Here is a 19,991-nt window from a genome sequence, read left to right as displayed (position 1 = left end):
TCACTTGACTCCATGTAAATATCACCATATCAATAAGCTATTCATATTTTTTCTCTACCTCATATTGCTGCTATTTATATACCCTGTACAACTTTTTTGCACATTATTTTTGCACATTCCTCTTAGTACTATTTAAGTCAACAACATACTGACCTGCACATTTATATTTATATTTTTTATCTTATCTTTTTATTTTATTCTTTTATTTTATTTTTTCTACTTTTCTTCTCTTAATATTTGTATACTTTATAATTGCACTGTCCTTGGAGCGGACCTGACCTACATTTCACTGCTGGTTATACTCTGTATAATTGTGTATGTGACAAATAAAACTCTTGAATCTTGAATCTTGAAATAATGATCAGCGTGACTCTTCACAGCACTACAGTGCTCATGTTCACATGAAAAAAAATAAAAAAATTCTAAGGTTATCTTGTTCACGTTCTGTCATCAGGGGAATAATCCGGTCTTAATTATCTCATATTTGTACAAGCCACATATAGTATGCTGTTCACTCACACTGTATAGACTTCATGTGTATTGATATGAAAGATCTTAAGATCTCTCTGTGGAAGTGGGCCTGACCATGTAAAATGTGGGTAAAGAAAACAACCTATCAACTATTAGATAGATTATCTAATGTGACCTATGGTACAAATCTGACCCAAATGACAGAAATATTCATGGTGTCCAATGACATGCGTATTGAATTATAATATATGATAAGATATAATTATAAAACATTTTTGATGGGATTCTCTTTTGCTCACCAAGAAGTACAGTAATGTAATAAAATAGTGTTGCATTCCATATTATTATTATATAAATATTTTTACAATTTTAAACAGCTATGTAGTAGTGCATTTCTATGTAATTTATTCATGTGATGACAAAGCTGTATTTTCAGCATCGTTACTCCATTCTTCACTATCACATGATCCTTCAGAAATCATCTTATTGATGTTGATTTGCTATTCAAGTAACAGTTCTCATTTTTAAAATGTTGTGTTGCTTTTTTTTTTTTTTTTGTGGAAACAGTGATACACTATATTGCCAAAAGTATTGGGTCGCCCCCTTCTTATGTTTGACTACTTTAGTCATTTCTGTGATTACAAATCTTAATGTTAAAGCACATAATGGTATTCTAAGTAATTGTGTGCTTCTAAATTTATAGCAACAGTTTGGACAGGACCCTTTTCTATTCTAACATGACAGTGCCTCTGTGTATAAGGCACAGTTCAAAAAGACATGATTGATTCAGACATAGTGGAAGAACTTGACTGGTCTGCAGAAAGCCAAGTCCTGATCCCAGCTGAACTCCGCTGGTGTGACTTTAAATGCAGACCTTGAGCCAAAAACTCATCACCAAACACCAATGACTTGTACATAAGGGTACTGTCATTTTAGACACGTCCAAAACTGTTGCAACAGAGATGGAAATACAATTTTTAAATACATGAATTATGTTTCCATCTTTGTTGCCACAGTTTTGTTAGTGCCCTTTTCTGTTTTAAAGAAGGGGGTGTCCCAACACTTTTGTCCTTATAGTGTCTATACAGGTCATTGATGAGTAAATAACACGTAAATATCAGGTATGATTTATCTGTTTCACTTGTTGAACAGAATCTGTTGCAGGAACGAGTCAAAGTCTGTTCACATCTCTGTGGTTAGATCAGTGCACAATAATGTGTCTTTTGACCTTCATTGTGTATGTTTTGATTCTACTGTGTTGTAAATAAAATACAAATCATTTTAAAAACCCATTTTTTCAGTCTCCTCACTCTGTCTTACCTGCCTCAGTCACAGTCACACTGATGGCCCATTAGCAGCTTTAGGGGAGGGCCCTTTGTCTCTCAGGTGAGAATCACTTAATATTCAAGCCCATTACCACTCCCTCGCATATTGTCTTTCAATCACAAAACATGTCTTTAAAAATTTAAATCAATATATTGTTTTCTGTGAATGAGTAAGCAGAATGATTTTCACATAATTGTGAAGTAAAAATTCTAGCCTACAAGATTCGGTTCTCAAAAGTCTTGTAAACAATTGTTCTGTATGTGTTTTATGGTCTTATTTCAGTGACTTCAAAATTTTAGTTTTTCACTAACCACGCATAAACGTTGTTTTCTCAAAAACACAATCATGTACATAAATGCTGCTAACATATTAGTGTAGCCCTGTTTGTGCTGTTTACAGTGTTATTAGACTTTAGCCATTTATATTTTTATAAGCAACTGAAAAAAGCACAAATGTCAGGGCATGTCGAAAGTTCTCCAGGCCCCCAAAACACCCTCAGGGCCCAGAGGGTTAAGATTTGTACTCACAGAAATTACTAAAGTAGTCAAACATGTTCATTAGAAGGAAGTGACCCAATACTTTTGGCAATATAATGTATGTTTTTCAGGATATTTTGATGAATGGAAAGTCCAAAAACAGCATTTACTTAAAATAGAAATCTTTTTTGTAACATTATTAATGTCTTTACTGTCATTTTTGATCAAATTAAAGCATCCTTGCTGAATACAAGTGGTAAAAAAAAAGAACTTTTGATTGAAAATGTCTATTCTAATCCGATGAAGAAAAGACTACAGGAGACAGGAGGTGTTTTGCATAATTTCATTCCTAATAGATTTCCTACATAATTCTTTTTTTTAATCTTTTGGTCTTGAGCAATCCAGCAAAATACTTTGCACTCTTACAAGTAATATCATAGGCACATACATACAAAACATCCCGTTGTATTAGTATTCAGGATAGTAACATGTAAACATATTAAGTATCAATACAGCAAAACACATATATAAAAAAGTAATTCCTCTTCTCTTATGATTCAATATGATGGTGTTATAAATTAAAAATAAAATGCTACAGTATAGACTGAATTACTACAATGTGTTACGTAACTAGAACAATATGTGGTTATATTTCAGTCATGCACCTCATTTATAACACACCCTTCAGGGGTCTGAGTGACAACGACTCAAATCCCTGATCAACTCAATTTAAGATATTATCATTTCAACCGTTCCTTTAATAATTTAGCACCCTGAAGTTATTTTTTTTTATTATTTGTTTGTCCTTGCTCATGCACTGAGGATCCTCCTGTGACAGTTGCAGCCTCCACCTGTTCTCTACCCTCTCACGGTCGTCTCCCCTTGCCTCGCCCAGATCCGTCACGGCACCAATTTATCTACCGGAAACCAGAACAGAGCTTTATTGTTCCCTCAGCCATGGGTGTGTTATAGACAGATACAAATCTCAACAGGAGCTAGCTGAGAACATGTCTGACACATCAGTTAGCCATAATGACATTTTAGTACACCACGACACTTGGAAGGTATATAAACGCAATAGCAATGGCATCTGAGTATGTCAGTCCAAACTGACATCCTATAAAAGATGAAATCCTTCTGAGTCCTGAGCTCGTCCATTTAAAGGAATAGTTGTTCTCCCAAAAATGAAAAGTTGCTGAGAATTTACTCACCCTCAGGCCATCCAAGATGTAGATGAGTTTGTTTCTTCATCAGAACTGATTTTGAGATATTTAGATTTACATCACTTGATCATCAATGGATCCTCTGCAGTGAATGGGTGCCATCACACCAGACTGGGGTCTTGTGGATTGCTTATGGTGTTTTTATCACCTGTTTGGACACTTATTCTGACGGCACCCATTCACTGCAGAGGATCTATTGGTGAACTAGTAATATAATGCTAAATTTCTCCAAATTTGTTCTGATGGACAGAGGTGCATACATTTTCAGCAAATTGTTATTTTGGGTGAACTATCCCTTTAAGCATCTGAAAGTATAATTTCAGCTCTATCAAAACAAGTTAGGAAGTGTTAGAGTTAACAAGGCCTGTTGGACAACAATAAGTGGTCCACCTTGTGGAGTTAAGTGAGCACTGCATCAATATATAGCATCATTTCTAGATTCTCCTCTTTATCTTGAGATCTTTTGCATTGTAAAATCCATATTGATTAATATTTTGAGATTTGTTCAGATGTAGCATGTTTAAGCTGAAATACTCCTGTATGTTGTGTGTGTGCATAGACACAAAAATGTGTTTGAGATCATGCCATTTAGACTAAAACAGAAAAAGAGCTTTCATAGTTACATAGTTATCTTTTGTAGCAATGGTGATGAATGAACCCAGCATTTACTGCATAAAAAAGGCCAACAGAATGTGAAAGACATATAACTGGTGGATTTAATGCATTGTTCATTGTCCTGTCTGTGCACAAACAAACAAATTAGTCATCTAACTTGTGCTCATGTCCATGTATATAAAGATCAGAAACATCATTAGACTACAACAGCAGGTTTAGTGTCAGAAAATGTATTTCACCATCTAAGATGAATACAGATCATGTGGAACACTTTTTAATGATTTTTCATTGCCGTTAAACATAATCCAATAGGCTACATATACAGATTTTTTATGCTTAAGAAGTCTCTTATTATATATATATATATATATATATATATAAGGCTGCATTTATTTATTTAAACATGTAAAAAAGTAATATTGTGAAATATTATAACTGTTTTCTATTTGAATATATTTTAAAATGTAATTTATTCCTGTGTTGACAAACCTGAATTTTCAGTATCATTACTCCAGTTTCAGTGTCACATAATACTTCAGAAATCATTCTAATATGCTGATTTGATGCTCAGGAAACATTTTTTTATAATTATCTTATTAACCGTTGTGCTGTTTTAAAACTTGAACAGTTCAATAGAACAGCATTTATTTGATATAAAAATCTTTTGTAACATTACAAATGTCTTTACTGCCACTTTTGATCAACATAATGCAAACAAAATGCTGAACAAAAATATTAATATCTTTAAAAAAAAAACATTTTACTTCCCCCAAACTTTTGATAGTAGTGTATGTCTTCACATAGTAGTTATATTAACTTCTGATTTTTAGTAATAATGATTAAGCTTTAAGAGTCCCACTTTGTCTGTATTCACCCAGAACTTACATGAATGTAGCATTATTTCAGTCTAAATACATTATAATACCACTGAAATATATACTTCATTATTTCATACATCAAAGAAGTAATGTTTGGAGTGATATTTGTCTTTTATGTTGTGTAATAGACAACATACTCATCTTCTGATGTGATTAAACTACAACATTTGGTCCAGGTAAAATGCATTATTATGAACTGCTTTCTGTCATCAGACCTGAACGGGCTGGTGTTGGTTTGGTTAAAGATAAAAAAAAAAAAAAAAAAAAAAAAAAATCACATTTAGTTTGAGTGCTTGTGGACAGAGGGACAAGACAAGCCCATACACTGGAATGCACCACCGCTGCTTAGATGTGGGGAGGTTAGCGAATGCTCACGGGAGGAAATTCCGTTTCGTCGTCCAGACACACGGGTCCTGCTGCAAACTCGTGCTCGGGAATCACCTCACCCTTCTTAGCTCCCCCATCCTCTGAGTAGCCTGAGACAAACACAGTTGGACGATCATGAAAATGAGTTCACATGTAGAACCGTGTGTGTTTGAGTGTGCTGTGGTACCTGTGAGAGTGGCTGTAACGGGTCCAGAGGTGGGGATGGCCACAGTGGCAGCATAGGACTGGCATGCTTGCGGTGGCTCCGTGAGCTCGGATTTCTCAGTCTCTTCCCAATCTTTATCTGATCCAAACAGCCTAGGGGTTAAAGGCCATATTGGTAAGTTTTAGCAAAATAAGGTCAGTGCCTATACTACTGAAATAGACATTAATGTTGTGTTCTACCTTATAAATTGCACACAGTCATGGCCCAAAGTGAATTATGAAACTAGTGCGTTTTAAAAATTTTAATCAACTTATAAGTGAATTAAAGTGAATTAAAAATTTTAATCAACTTATAAGTCTACCACAAGGTGACCTCTTGTTCATGAATGAGCTGAATGAACTGGGTCATCTCATTCATGATGAGGATTTGCTCACGGAGTCAGTGACTGAACGAGAGTGGATATGTCATTCGCTCGTGTGACATCTGAGACAATCTTATTCACAGCAATAAAGGAAAAGGGGCAGAAGATGTACAAATGTGCAAAAAATTACTGATGACCATAAACCAGTTAAATTGCTTAATTAATAGAACTATTATTCAGGCCTAAAGAAAAATGAAGGGAGAAAAATTATAGATTGTAAACAACAAAAACATGTACGTGTATGTATGTATGTATGTATATATATATATATATATATATATATATATATATATATACTAGGGGTGGCACGGTTCGCGGAAAAAAACCGAACCGCACGGTTCTCCACACACGGTTCGGCACGCGCTAGGACCGCGGTTCAACTGAATTCTGTCAAGGCATGTGGTTTGTTATAAATAACACGTAAAACAAATAGGGTTCGGCTAATGTATGTTTCTGTTAATGGATGCGCATTCTGGCTTCCCAGTACATTATAACAACAGCGTTGAGAAAAAAAAAAAAAATAAGTGGACAAATCATTCACTCTTGTTCAATGCGAGTGCGTATGCTGGAATATGAGCATTTATTCCGTCATCACCCGGTGCTGATAGCGCGCGCACAGGTGAGACCTGAACAGCACACGTTGATATCGGTGTTTAGACTAAAGTCATGTAAGCTTTGCCAGCTCAAATATTTAAGAGCCAGAGGACGCGAGCTCGCGCGCGCGCGCAGTGAGAAGATTTGTGCGTGCACTCATCAGAAGCGCACAAACCTGCGCCTCAGAACGCGCGCAAATATGAAGCTCTCTCTGAAGTATTGTGTTTTAATGGATAAATTCACACAAAATTCTGTCAAAATGCCCGTCTTGGTAAGTATCCTATAGCAGACATAGCCGGCTGGGCGTACAGTATCAGTGCTTTCTCTTAAAGTGACAGTTAATATTAAATAAACAGCAACAACAAAGAAATCACTCACTGCTCTTGATTGAATCGCTTTTGTAAATTTAATAAAGAGTAATCTTTCATTTATACAGTCAAATATGCAATGCTGTTTTACCTTTTGATTACTTTAATCGTACTTCAATTTCTGTACCTAAAAAACCCCCTGAAAATCACTGATTATTTTATTTGTATCTTTACTCTATTGTATTTTTATTTGTGCTGTTGCTTGTAGTTAAAGGTCTGCTTTTATTTGTGTACACTCACAATGAAAACAAAACAGATTTTATATATATAACATGTAATAATATTTAGCATTTTCACATCAAAATAAAAGAAACTGAGCAAAGTAGATGTCTTTTTTTTCCCTGTTGTACCGAAATTGTATCGAACCGTGACCCCCGAACCGAGGTACGTACCGAACCGTGACATCTGTGTACCGTGCCACCCCTAATATATACACACACACACACACAGTGGCGTGAAAAAGTGTTGGGCCCCTTCCTGATTTTTTTATTTTTTTGCATGTTTGTCACACTTTAATATTTCAGATCAAACAAATTTAAATATTAATCAAAGATAACACAAGTAAACACAACATGCAGTTTTTGAATGAAGTTTTTTATTATGAAGGGAAAACAAAATCCAAACCCACATGGCCCTGTGTGAAAAAGTGCTTGCCCCCTAAACCTAATAACTGGTTGGGCCACCCTTAGCAGCAATAACTGCGATCAAGCGTTTGCGATAACTTGCAATGAGTCTGTTACAGCGCTGTGGAGGAATTTTGGCCCACTCATCTTGGCAGAATTGTTGTAATTCAGCCACATTGGAGGGTTTTCGAGCATGAACCGCCTTTTTAAGGTCATGCCACAGCATCTCAATAGGATTCTGGTCAGGACTTTGACTAGGCCACTCCAAAGTCTTCATTTTGTTTTTCCTCAGCCATTCAGAGGTGGATTTGCTGGTGTGTTTTGGATCATTGTCCTGCTGCAGAACCCAAGTTCACTTCAGCTTGAGGTCACGAACAGATGGCCGGACATTGTCCTTCAGGATTTTTTGGTAGACAGCTGAATTCATGGTTCCATTTATCACAGCAAGTCTTCCAGGTCCTGAAGCAGCAAAACAGCCCCAGACCATCACACTACCACCACCATATTTTACTGTTGGTATGATGTTCTCTTTCTGAAATGCTGTGTTACTTTTACGCCAGATGTAATGGGACACACCTTCCAAAAAGTTAAACTTTTGTCTCGTCAGTCCACAGATCATCAAGATGTTTTCTGGCAAAACTGAGACGAGCCTTTATGTTCTTTTTGCTCAGCAGCGGTTTTCATCATGCAGGCCATTTTTGCCCAGTCTCTTTCTTATGGTGGAGTCATGAACACTGACCTTAACTGAGGCAAGTGAGGCCAGCAGTTCTTTAGATGTTGTTGTGGGGTCTTTTGTGACCTCTTGGATGAGTCGTCGCTGCGCTCTTGGGGTAATTTTGCCGGCCACTCCTGGGAAGGTTCACCACTGTTCCATGTTTTCACCATTTGTGGATAATGGCTCTCACTGTGGTTCGCTGGAGTCCCAAAGGTTTAGAAATGTCTTTATAACCTTTTCCAGACTAATAGATCTCAATTACTTTCTTTCTCATTTGTTCCTGAACACTTTTTCACATAGGGCCATGTGGGTGTGGATTTTGTTTTCCCTTCATAAAAAACCCCTTCATTCAAAAACTGCATGTTGTGTTTACTTGTGTTATCTTTGATTAATATTTAAATGTGTTTGATGATCTGAAACATTAAAATGTGACAAACATGCAAAAAAATTAAAAAATCAGGAAGGGGGCCAACACTTTTTCACACCACTGTATATAGATATATGTGTGTGTGTGTGTGTGTGTGTAACGGTGTGTGTAATGTGTGTTTATTTCAGATTTAGTACTTTTAATATTTCACCTTTAGTTGCAAATGCAACATCTCTAAGTTTCATTTTAGTTTAAGTAATTTAGTTATTTGCTTTTGTCAGTTTTATTAGCTTTTTATAAGTTTATATTTCTGTTTAGTTTTAATTTATTTTTAATATAGATTTAGTTTGACTAATTTTAATACTTGGAAAAACATGAAATACTAAAACAAGACTTGCCTTGTCAACTAAAAGTTTTACATCTAATATTTACACTTTATTTAAAGGTTAAGGTTTCACCCAAAAATGAAAATTCTGTCATCATTTACTCACTTTCAAGTTGTTTAAGCCCTGTATAAATGTATTTCTTCTGTTGAACACAAAAGATGATATTTAAAAAAAAAAAAAATCCCTATTGACTTTGATACTATGGAAGTCAGTGGGGACCGTTTGTTAACCCATAATCTTCAAAATATCTTCTTTTAAACTCAACAGAAAAAAAGAAAGTCAGACAGGTGTGGAACTACTTGAGGGCGAGTAAATGATGAGAGAATTTTCACTTTTGGGTGAACTATCCCATTAAGCTTTAATTTAATTGACAATTTTTTTTAAATAAATGCAGTTACAAATTGCTCCTTTTCAAGTAATTACTTAAAAGTCTGGATGACTCACTCTTAACACACAAAAATACAGACACTAGTTGCCATCCGCTGGCTTACGGATGCAAAATGCAAAAAAAGAAAAGAAAAACGAGTCAGTGAACGAATCAGTGAACCACTCTAAATTATTTTTGAACAAGTTTGAACAAAGAATCAGTCTTTGAACTTGTCCAGTTTTACTTTGAAATCAGACTATTTTTCCAGTTAAAAAAGAGTGATGACTCACCTGTGCTTCTGCACCAGAGTGCATTCACCCCCATCTTGAGGATCAATGTTATAGATGAATAGCTGCCCATCAGAGGAGGCCACAAGCAAACGTGGAAGCTTCTGGATTCTGATTGGTCAGGTGAAAATCTTGAATCAGGTTTTTTTTCCTCAGTAAATACAAAGGTTAAACTTTGTAGATTGCTGTGTAATGAGTGCAGGACTCACGTTGCTAGGGCACAGACATTCTTCTGACCCACCATCTGGAGCCGGACGGTGGCAAAGGCTCGGTCTTGACTCATCATGCCTGACACCTGTGCTGGGAGGTAGCTACTGGCTGCTGTGAACATCTTACCTACATATGCTGACCAAGAGGGAGCTTCCTCCTCCCCACTGCGAGAGAGACACAAACACAAACACTGACAAAGTTAAGACTCGTCAGTGAAAGCAGGCATCCTGACTCATTTGTTCAGTTGTTAATTAAACGAAGTGAGTGCAAAGAGTATTTTCAGTACCTCGGGCTGTGCTGTTCAAGCTTGAAAATGTGCACCGTCTCTGTATTGCTTGAGGCACAGAGGAACTGAGCATCCGGGCTGAAGGAAAGGGAGCTGATGTTGACATACCTTTGGTGACACAGACACATATAAAAGGTCAAAAATGTGAAGGAAAACGACTCACACATACCACAGTTCACACAAACACCTCCAACACTCATTTTCTTCTTCTGTATGATCAAAGTATCTTCACGGTGCACTGTGAGCTTTGAATCATCATCACTGTACCTTTTCATCCCGCGCCGGAACTCAAACAAGCGCAGTCCCTCTGGAATGGAGAAGACTCGAATCACTGTGCCCTAAAAAAGCAGAAAAGAAGTGGACAGATCAAAAACAAATGCGTGTTGCATTTCACCAAAAAAAAATATTATTATTATATTAAAATTATATTTTGCCTAAAGAATACTGAAGCCTATTTTAGGAACATTTTATTTACCAATTCAGCTCTTTTGCCACAAATTCCCAGCCTGGTTATACAGTATGTCTGAATATGTTAATTTGATTTCATACTTTAATTCACCCCTTTTTTTTTTTTTTTACCATTTTTAGAAAAAATTTGATATATGAGGTAGCTTCATTTAAAAAGTGTGATTTCTTGTCCTGGAAAAACCATGTAGATTAATAATAAAATTTTACAACTCCATGGGCATGTTTATATATTTTATGAATATTATATATTTTTTTTAATTATTCCAAGCTTTAAAATATTTTATTGGGTAGAAATTTTGAGTAAAAAATATTTTTAAAAACCCTTAACCTTAATTCTAATCCAATAAATCAAGAGAGGTCATGGGGCCTCTGAAATTTTTTTGTGGACATTGAGTGGCCTTGGAGTCAAAAAGCCTTGGAGTTGCATTAAAAACATTTACATTAAAAAAGTAAAATAAACAATTATTATAATTATAACAAAATATTATAATATGATTTTCTTTGTATTTAAATCAGCATAAAAGCCTTTGCAATTTATGTAATATTTATTTTTTGCATAACAGTATGAAAATGAGATTGTTTTTGCATTATGGTAATGGCAGTTTGGGATGTTCTTAAAATAATCTATAATCATATATACAAAAACCTTAAAGCATTAAAGTCAGAGTCTCTTTCCTTTGGATTTAGGGTGAAACATGACCCAGACATGTTCTTGACCAGTTTTGTGAGGTTCACTTGGCTGTGTGTGTCACGAATCCGGTTTGTGGTCTTCCGTCCACTCGCCATCAGAGGTCGCTCTTCCATCATATTGACTTTCACACCACACAGACTGTTACATATTACCCTGGACTGCATTTCCCATCATCCATTGCACTGATCACAGCTATCACCAATCACACATTACACTGATTACACATCTTATCATCAGACACGCTTTATAAGCCTTGGACTTCCTCTCTGTCATCGCTGAGTATTGTATAGCGTATATCACTCTCCTAGCGATAGCTACTCTACGGAGCCCACTTAGTTCATAGCCTTGCCTTGCCTTGCCTTGCCTTGTGTGTTTTTCTAGTGTTTTGATTCTTGCCCGTGTTTCCTGGATTAACCCTTTGCCTTGCCGTTCGGACTCTGTTTGCACTACTGCTCATGTACCTGGATTATCTCTCTGCCTTGCCCTGTTGGATATTGTTCGCCGATCATAGACCTACACTTGCCTAAGGACTACTCTTGCCGGTGTTGTACCTGTTTGCCATTGCATGACCCTTGCTTGTTTTGTGACCACGTCCCTGAATAAAAGCCTTACAAATGGATCCGCTCGCCTCACGTCTTGTTTGCCCCGTTACAGAGTGTCTATGTAATAAACAGTGGCTCTTTACCCTTTCAGAAGCACTGGCCAGTTTGGTGCCGGAAGCACTGAAGGTGATGGCAGCCAGTGGACTGTCATGAGCTGGAATCATGGTCACAGTGCTCTGAGGAGAAGAAGAGACACAAACACACAACAAAGAAAAAGATTCATAAGGTGCATCAGGACTAAAGATTAGGCATTTGTGACCCTGGACCACAAAACCAGTCATAAGTGTCAATTTTTCAAAATTGAGATTTATACATCAGATGAAAGCTGAATAAATGAGTTTTCCATTGATGTATGGTTTGTTAGGATTGGACAATATTTGGCCGAGATACAACTATTTGAAAATCTGAAATCTGAGGGTGCAAAAAGAAAACTAAATATTGAGAAAAATCGCCTTTAAAGTTGTCTAAATGAAGTTCTTAGCAATGCATATTACTAATCAAAAATTCAGTTTTGATATATTTACATTAGGAAATTTATAAAATATCTTCATGGAACATGATCTTTACTTAATATCCTAATGATTTTTGGCATAAAAGAAAAATCGATAATTTTGACCCATACAATATATTTTGGGCTATTGCTACTGTAAGGCTGGTGCCAATATGTCTGATCAACCCCTCGATGAAACAAAAGGCCCTCCTGAAAATTAACACTTGAATTATCTCCTGCATATGTAAAAGGAACTTCAGAGACGCAGCACAAATGCAGCTCACACTTCATACATACTATCTCCCCTTCACCCCCCTCCTCCTCCTCATCTAAAAATACACTGAAAACCTATGCAATGTTTGTAGTAACTATGCATGTTTGATATCATTTAAAGTGTCTCCATGCGCCTGGTAAAATGGTCTCATTCTCCCAACCATAATGAAAAGCTAAAAGAAGTTATAAAATATGAGAAAAGTGATGGGTCTTTAAAAGGTGTTTCCCTCCCCCAGATCCTCCATTCAGACTATACCTCCTGTATGTAAAACAAGAACCCATTCAAGTACAAATTCTAATCTCACAGTGTGAATCCCTCAACAGGGAACCAAAATGTAATTATAATGACAGACGCCACCATTTGGTAAGAATATAGAATAGTAAGAATAGTTAGCTGGGTATATAAGGGAAAGGTGCAGAAAAGTTCGGGGAGTCTGTAAATTGACTTCCCACACAAATGCTGTGTGTAGTTTTGTTGACAGGTAATAATTTCTACAAATTCCTCTATTTCTGAATTGTTGTTATGACATGTTCAATTGATGATTTTATTCTTATGAATTGGATTTGGAATTATTGCCTCATTACCTGGTCAATAAATTATAAACGTTTGATTGTATTCTGACCGACTCTGAGATTTGTTTTTCCCAAGTAGATTATCGGATTCGTATATTTCCACAAGTTTGCTTCAGAGATTAGTGACGACTAATACCCGATATCTAAATTCAAGTGTGCTTGGACGAGTAGACGAGTAAGTTTCTGTCTAGAATCAGCAGATGCTGTTTGATCAGCCTAGATCTGAATGCGTCGATGACCTCTGTTCTAATTTAATGTTACTTTAGATAAGTTTACGTGGAACAAGCCACGAGCTTGGCCAAAACAAAGCCATTTCGAAGAAAGGTAAAGTTGATCGACTAACGTCTTTAAATGGTGGTCAAAAAGACTCTAAAGTAAACGATTGAATTAAGTTTAAGGGGCATCCAAGGGGGCTAAGTATTACATATCTTTGATTCTGCACGTGGGAATACGGCAAATCTCAGATATTTAGCCAAATACCTCTGTTTTGGGTCATTGGAACTGACGAAATTGTGCCGGAGACCTGGTGAGGAACTCGAAGCGATATAGTTTCCTGATCTAAGCGGGTAAAATATAATCAGAGTTTAACAGAATAATCAAATATTCGTTCACTTTAATGATGCACAGATATCATTAAAATCTTTTTCATTAATGGAGTCAGATGTAACAACGAGTTACTACATGTGAGAAAATATATTGCATTTAATCTTGTTGTGTTGCGAAAAGGAAAGACAAGCAATACGCAGAGAAACCTTCCTCGTATTATTGGGAACCCCCATTGGACCAATAGACGAGCCTTACACTACAAATATACCCCAGTGACTTAAGACTGGTTTTGTGCTCCAGGGTCACATTTGTCTCAAGTACAGCAACTAACTGAAACCAAAAGGAACTGCCAAAATGAGCAGCAAAACTAGTTCTTGGCCAGTATTTTTACCAGATTGTTGGCATCATAGACAATAATTTCTCCGATGGTGTCACTTCCTGGATATGCCAGGAAAGAGTTGGAATGGTTGATGGAGAGAGCACAGAGACCTACACAAACACATGGGTGGCCACACATAAATTTCCACAGTGTGCAGATTAATATTTTAATATTCAAATCGATTTATAAAATATAAATTATAATTCTAGATTTTTCAGTTCACTGACCTGATGGATTGGATGGTGTGTTGAGAAGGGTCTTCAGGAGTTTCATGTCTTTTATATTGTGGATATAAATGGATTCCTCCAGACAGACAACCAGTCTCTGCCACAAAAAGCACACAAAAACAAATGAAACATTCTCGAACAAACCAAACATGCTCATTTCCACATTTCTAAGCTAAACTATTAAAGAGCAGAAACAAACATTCATCTCATCCAGGAGCTGTGTAATTGATAATTGGCAGGTGTTTTGCGGCAGCACAGCTGTGTTGCGTTTACCTGTCTGTTTAGACGCACTGCAAGAATGTTGTTCGAGTAGCTGTAGTTGCAGATCTCTGTGCCCTTTTTGAAGTGGTAGACATTCATGCGACGTGGCATGGACTGACTCACCACCACAACCAGACTGCTGGAGAAAAGCCTTTCTACGATATACACATCTGGAGTTTCTGCTGAAGGGGAGCAGAGAAAAGGACACATTAGCAGCAACAAAAAGTAAAGAAGCCACATACAAACACATGTAGTTGATGTACAAGCACTTTGTGGTCATGTTAAAAGTCAAGTCTAGTCACCTTTATTTATACAGTGCTTTACACAATATGGATTGCTTCAAAGCAGCTTCACAGTAAGAAACAGGAAAATAATGCAAATACTAATAAATTATGCAAACATCTTTAAACATGAGACAAATTCTGCTGTAAAGCAGCTCTAACAAGACATTATTTAGCTCGACTCAGTTTAGTGATTCAGTTCAGTTAAGTGAATGTGTAAAGTTCACAAATTATAAAACAATTCATTGGACTATATGTCATTCTGGAAAAGTCAATAGTGTCAATCTTCAGCTCAAGACTGTTTAATTTTAATTAAATTCAGTTTAATAACAGTGTCAGTGTTGCAAAATCCATCCATTATGAAACAAATTGCAGCGCTATAAAGATAACACTGTCATTATCCAGTTCAATTCAGTTCAAGTTTTGTTCTAATCTGACATTTTCAGTGCGGCCAAATCCATAATGTTGCTGATCTTTTAAACCCCAAGTAAGCAAGCCAAAAGTGACAGTGGTAAGGAACCCAAACTCCATCAGATGACAGAAATAGAGATAAAAGCAACATTTAAAGAGGTAATAATAATTTGTTACATTTATATAGCGCTTTTCAAGGCACTCAAAGCACTTTACATACAAGGGGGAATCTCCTCAACCACCACCAATGTGCAGCATCCACGTGGATGATGCGATGGCAGCCATAGTGCGCCAGAACGCCCACTACACACCAGCTTACTGGTGGAGAGGAGACAGAGTGATGAACCCAATCAGTAGATATGGGGATGATTAGGAGGCCATGAGCACAGGACCTCGGTTTAACATCTCATTCGAAGGACGGTGCTTTTTACAGTATAGTGTCTCCGTCCCTATACTGGGGCGTTAGGACCCACCCAGACCACAGGGTAAGCACCCCCTGCTGGCCTCACTAGCACCTCTTCCAGCAGCAACCTAGTTTTTCCTAGGCTGACCAGGCTCAACCCTGCTTAGCTTCAGTGGGCAACTGGTCTTGGGCTTCAGGGTGATATGGCTGCTGGCAATCCACAAAAATTACGCCATTATCTGTCATGGTGTAAATTTAAAATTGAAGTCATTATGTACCTTTAAAGTGTAAGTGTAAATGAAGAGTTCATTTGCAAAAACAGATAACCCCATTTTTAACAATTCTCAGAAATCATGTTTTTTCATTGTGCATTCCAAGTAATCTCAATCAAACTGCAGTTGGGTTATATTGACTGGGTTCAAAAATAACTTAAAAATACAGCTAACTAACACAATAAAAACATGTAAACATAATAAAAAGCATGATTTAAAAAAAAAAAAAAAAAAATGAGTTTTCTGTTTTTTTTGCAAATAAACTCTTCAAATGTTCTTTTTGAAGAACTAGAAACATAAAGGTTGTCAATGATATGAGGCCGTGGTAAATATTACATTTTTTGATTCTTCTAACTTCAAATTTGTATTTTTTTTTTTATTCAGACTCTTTATTTACCATTACCATATTTTAACCCTATGACTTTCCAAGCATACCTTTTATTTTGCATACATTAGCAAAACAGGCTGTTTCTCTGGCTTCAGCTTTTTACCAGCCAGAAATCTTTGAATGACTTTGTTGTGGACTGCAGATACGATCTCAAACACAAAAGGGTGTTGCCGCCACCAGGTAAAATGAATCAGCAGGCTATTTTGACTCCATTAAAACAGACAGAACAACTTTAAGACCTCTAGGGCGAGTTTATCACAAGACAATTACTAACAACACAACCACAGATCACATACATGTTTTGAGAGACAACTCTTTATATAAAATGACTCCAAAGTCAAATTTCTTCTCATTTCTTTCTCAACGCAATACAAAGGAAATGAGATGGCATTTTCTGTTTATTTGGTAAGTTGCTACACCCTATGATGATGACTATATTATATGGTGCGTGTTGGTTCCACCTATCGCATGGTAGTTTGGCAGACAACCCGTTATATCACATTTAAACTAAAAAAAGAATGGGAGAATGTCTCACTGCTCTCATGAATGCAGTCCAGTTTGTCCACGGAGGTCACAGAGAATAGCCTGTATCCAGTTTTGGTGCCCACAGCCAAAGACCTGCAAAAACAATAAGATCTGATGCTGTATCAACTCTGTTAAATAAGTGCATCCACAGTTATGTATCTACTTCATATGCAGCTTATAATGTATAAATGTATATATATATATATATATATATATATAAAAGAAAGTCAGTGCGAGTCACTAGGCTGATGCAACAATGTAATGGCTAACACAGACATTACTGCCTACTATTTAAGGCATTGGTCTCAAACTCAATTCCTGGAGGGCCACAGCTCTGCAGAGTTTAGCTCCAACCCTAATCAAACACACCTGATCCAGATAATCAAGCTCTTCAGGATCACTAGAAACTTCCAAGCAGGTGTGATTTGGAGCTGTTTGGAGCTAAACTCTGCAGAGCTGCGGCCCTCCAGGAATTGAGTTTGAGACCACTGATTTAAGTAGCAAGCAAAGTTTCTTTAAAACCCAAATACAACGCAAGTCCTGACACAAGTTAGAAACATTTTGTGTTAACCTCAACAAAGGTTGATTGTAATTATTTGGCTTTTGTTTAAACATTATAGTTTAGGTCTGTTGCAAGGATATATTTTGTCAAGGAAAAAAGGTCCACATCTGTTTCGCAGGCTCCTCATTCCTCTAGACAAAGCTGTTCATGTCAGATCCTGTGCTTAGCATGTCCTTTCCTACTTTTTTGGAGAACATAAGTATGTCTCCACCATCACTGACCACACTGCTGAAGCCCAAAACAAAACCTTGTGTTTAGAGCAGGACTTAAATGACAGTGTCTGACACGTGTTGGTAATTACCGCTGTGACTAACACCCTGTATATAAAATAACAAAATTCAGATTTTTCTAATAGAAATGTGTTTTGCCTCAAGAGACACAGCTGACGTCAATCTCAAATAAGCAATATGTCAGATCACCTGACTCTCAGTATCACGTTTTGTGTTGGATTTGCTGTGTTTGACTTTTTAAGACAAGAAAGCAGTGTGATCAACTGCTAAAAAAAGAGGACATAAGTGGGTCACCTTGTCAGGAGACTGTGGACTGATCAATAAGATCACACAATCAAGCAAATTCAGTAAAAAGGCAACTCAAACTTTCAGTTTCTCCTCTATAAAAATTAAGGATAAAGGTGTCTTTACACAGCCAAGCTCTATACCTGCTCAAAATACAGAGTAAAAACACAACAGAGCATAAATGATGCCTGTTTAGACCCACCTCAGCCCCTAATAACAAAATATACAGTTGTAATTTGGCATCCAAAATAAACGTTTTTGTTTACATAATATATGTGTGTATTTTTCTGTGTACACATGCATGTACATATTTAAGAAAAATATGTTATAGCCTAATTATATATAAAATATTTGTATTTAATATAAATTAATATGCAATATATAATATAATATAAATTATATATTCATGTAAATATTTTTAAAATATAATGAATGTTTGTGTATTTATATGTACATAAAAAATTGACAAAGTACACACACATACAGTATATTATGTAAACAAAAACTTTTATTCTGAATGCGATTAATCACGATTAATCGCTTGACAGCACTAATTTTGATGCCACCTGTGAGCAGCATTAAACAGTCTGTGTAAAGACAACTAAATGCCACTTCAGAAGTGCTTCTGTGCTACCATTGCAGTGTAAATTTGTAATATGATTCATATCAACTCTATAAATAATATGCGTGATGATTTTGTAGTGTTTAGTGTGTTAGTTTATCCCATTCAAAGCACTTCTACCTAAAAAAAAAAAAACAATGTACCAACACTGAAGACAACAGCACTGAAACAACGCCTCACCATGCAAAACACCGTTATAACATAGTGATTAGCTGTTTATGGATATGTAATAATAATCAAAATAGAGAATAAACTGCGGACAATCCTCTAAGCAGAGGTGACATTCCCTCTAGTAGGGTTTATCGCGGTTAATAGCATCTTAGAGATGTACTCCTCGGCAGATGTGCGGCGCTTACGTGGAGTCCTGGTTGAAGGAGGCGCAGCACAGCCCCGGCCAAACATCTCCGGTCTCCATCCCAATTCCCAAAGACCTCCTTCCCTCCCTCCGCCCTGGATCGGAGGCCTGGGATCGGCTGGACCGCTCGGGAAGATAGTGGCAAAGCGGAGACCTACTGAGGAAAAACTGGATGGTCCGAATGAAGTGGAAGACGATTATACTCCAACGCTTCGACTGTTCTTCCGCCTCACTTTAATCAATTAAACAAGTTTTTTGTGCATTTGCGACTTCAAGCGGAGCACAGAGAATGAAGCAAAACAAAACCAGCTGATCGTTGTTGCGTCACATCAACATCTCGTACTAGTGGTGGAGGGAAATGCGTCGTGTGTCGTCTGGCTGAGCTCTGATTGGCCGAGTCAACTACGGCAGACGCTGATTGGCTGTAAGTGCGAAATTAAGCCGAAAGGGGGCGTGGTTTGGGTGTACAGTATTATATTATTCAGAGAATTTAAACACATCAAAATGTCCACGAATACAGTTATGACAGAGTCATTCAAAGCCTTTTCCTCTTGTCCGCAATGCTTATGAGTCTAAAGAAATCACTCACTGGTTTCTTTTTTAATGCTTTATTTATTTATTTTATTTATTTTTTTTATTCAAAGAACAATAACATACAACATATTATCAAGAAACAAAGGAAAAAGAAAAAGGAAAAGAAAAAAGATAGAAAGACAAATTACAACAAACAAAAAAACAGTTGCCAGGGGGAGGAAAGTATTAAACTTTAAAACAAAAAAACAAGATATACATATATACACATGTATATATAAAATCAAATGAATAAATTCACAGACTCTCATAGTTCTTACAGCTTTCTTATTCACAGAGTCTCTGATACTGTCAATATAAATACATATTTCAGTTAACAAAACCATCAAATTGGGTTTTTTATTAGTAAATTTACACTTATGAGTGTGAAGTATTGAGACCACACTACGGGCTTCTGGCTACAGAATCGCC

The 19,991-nt window shown here is 36.6% G+C and overlaps 1 protein-coding gene across 1 annotated transcript; it reads right to left on the bottom strand.

The window, feature by feature from the left end:
- Positions 1 to 2,608: 2,608 nt before the first annotated feature.
- Positions 2,609 to 19,330, bottom strand: LOC306857369 (WD repeat domain phosphoinositide-interacting protein 1-like). Its single transcript, XM_079397282.1, has 13 exons — positions 18,991 to 19,330; positions 16,946 to 17,028; positions 14,668 to 14,837; positions 14,395 to 14,491; positions 14,180 to 14,277; positions 11,990 to 12,082; positions 10,413 to 10,483; positions 10,146 to 10,253; positions 9,859 to 10,023; positions 9,653 to 9,760; positions 5,543 to 5,673; positions 5,365 to 5,465; positions 2,609 to 3,190 (listed from the first exon to the last, which is right to left on the bottom strand). Exons 1-13 carry the CDS (start codon positions 19,047 to 19,049, stop codon positions 3,140 to 3,142), a joined length of 1,335 nt encoding a protein of 444 aa, XP_079253408.1. The 5' UTR covers positions 19,050 to 19,330; the 3' UTR covers positions 2,609 to 3,139.
- Positions 19,331 to 19,991: the final 661 nt, after the last annotated feature.

This window comes from Barbus barbus (assembly GCF_936440315.1).
Source record: "Barbus barbus genome assembly, chromosome: 3".
In the NCBI taxonomy this organism is placed as follows: domain Eukaryota; kingdom Metazoa; phylum Chordata; class Actinopteri; order Cypriniformes; family Cyprinidae; genus Barbus; species Barbus barbus.
The sequence above is the reverse complement of the archived record's forward strand: the minus strand, read 5'-3'. Positions and strand labels throughout refer to the sequence as shown.

What these genes read in the sequence shown, in the direction of transcription:
- LOC306857369 (XM_079397282.1), bottom strand. Translation starts at nt 19,049, where the DNA reads ATGGAGACCGGAGATGTTTGGCCGGGGCTGTGCTGCGCCTCCTTCAAC. An exon ending in CACACCATCCAATCCATCAG is followed by an intron (nt 14,278 to 14,394) that starts GTCAGTGAACTG and finishes GTGTTTGTGTAG; the next exon opens with GTCTCTGTGCTCTCTCCATC. An exon ending in ACTCTGGTGCAGAAGCACAG is followed by an intron (nt 5,674 to 9,652) that starts GTGAGTCATCAC and finishes TTTAACCCCTAG; the next exon opens with GCTGTTTGGATCAGATAAAG.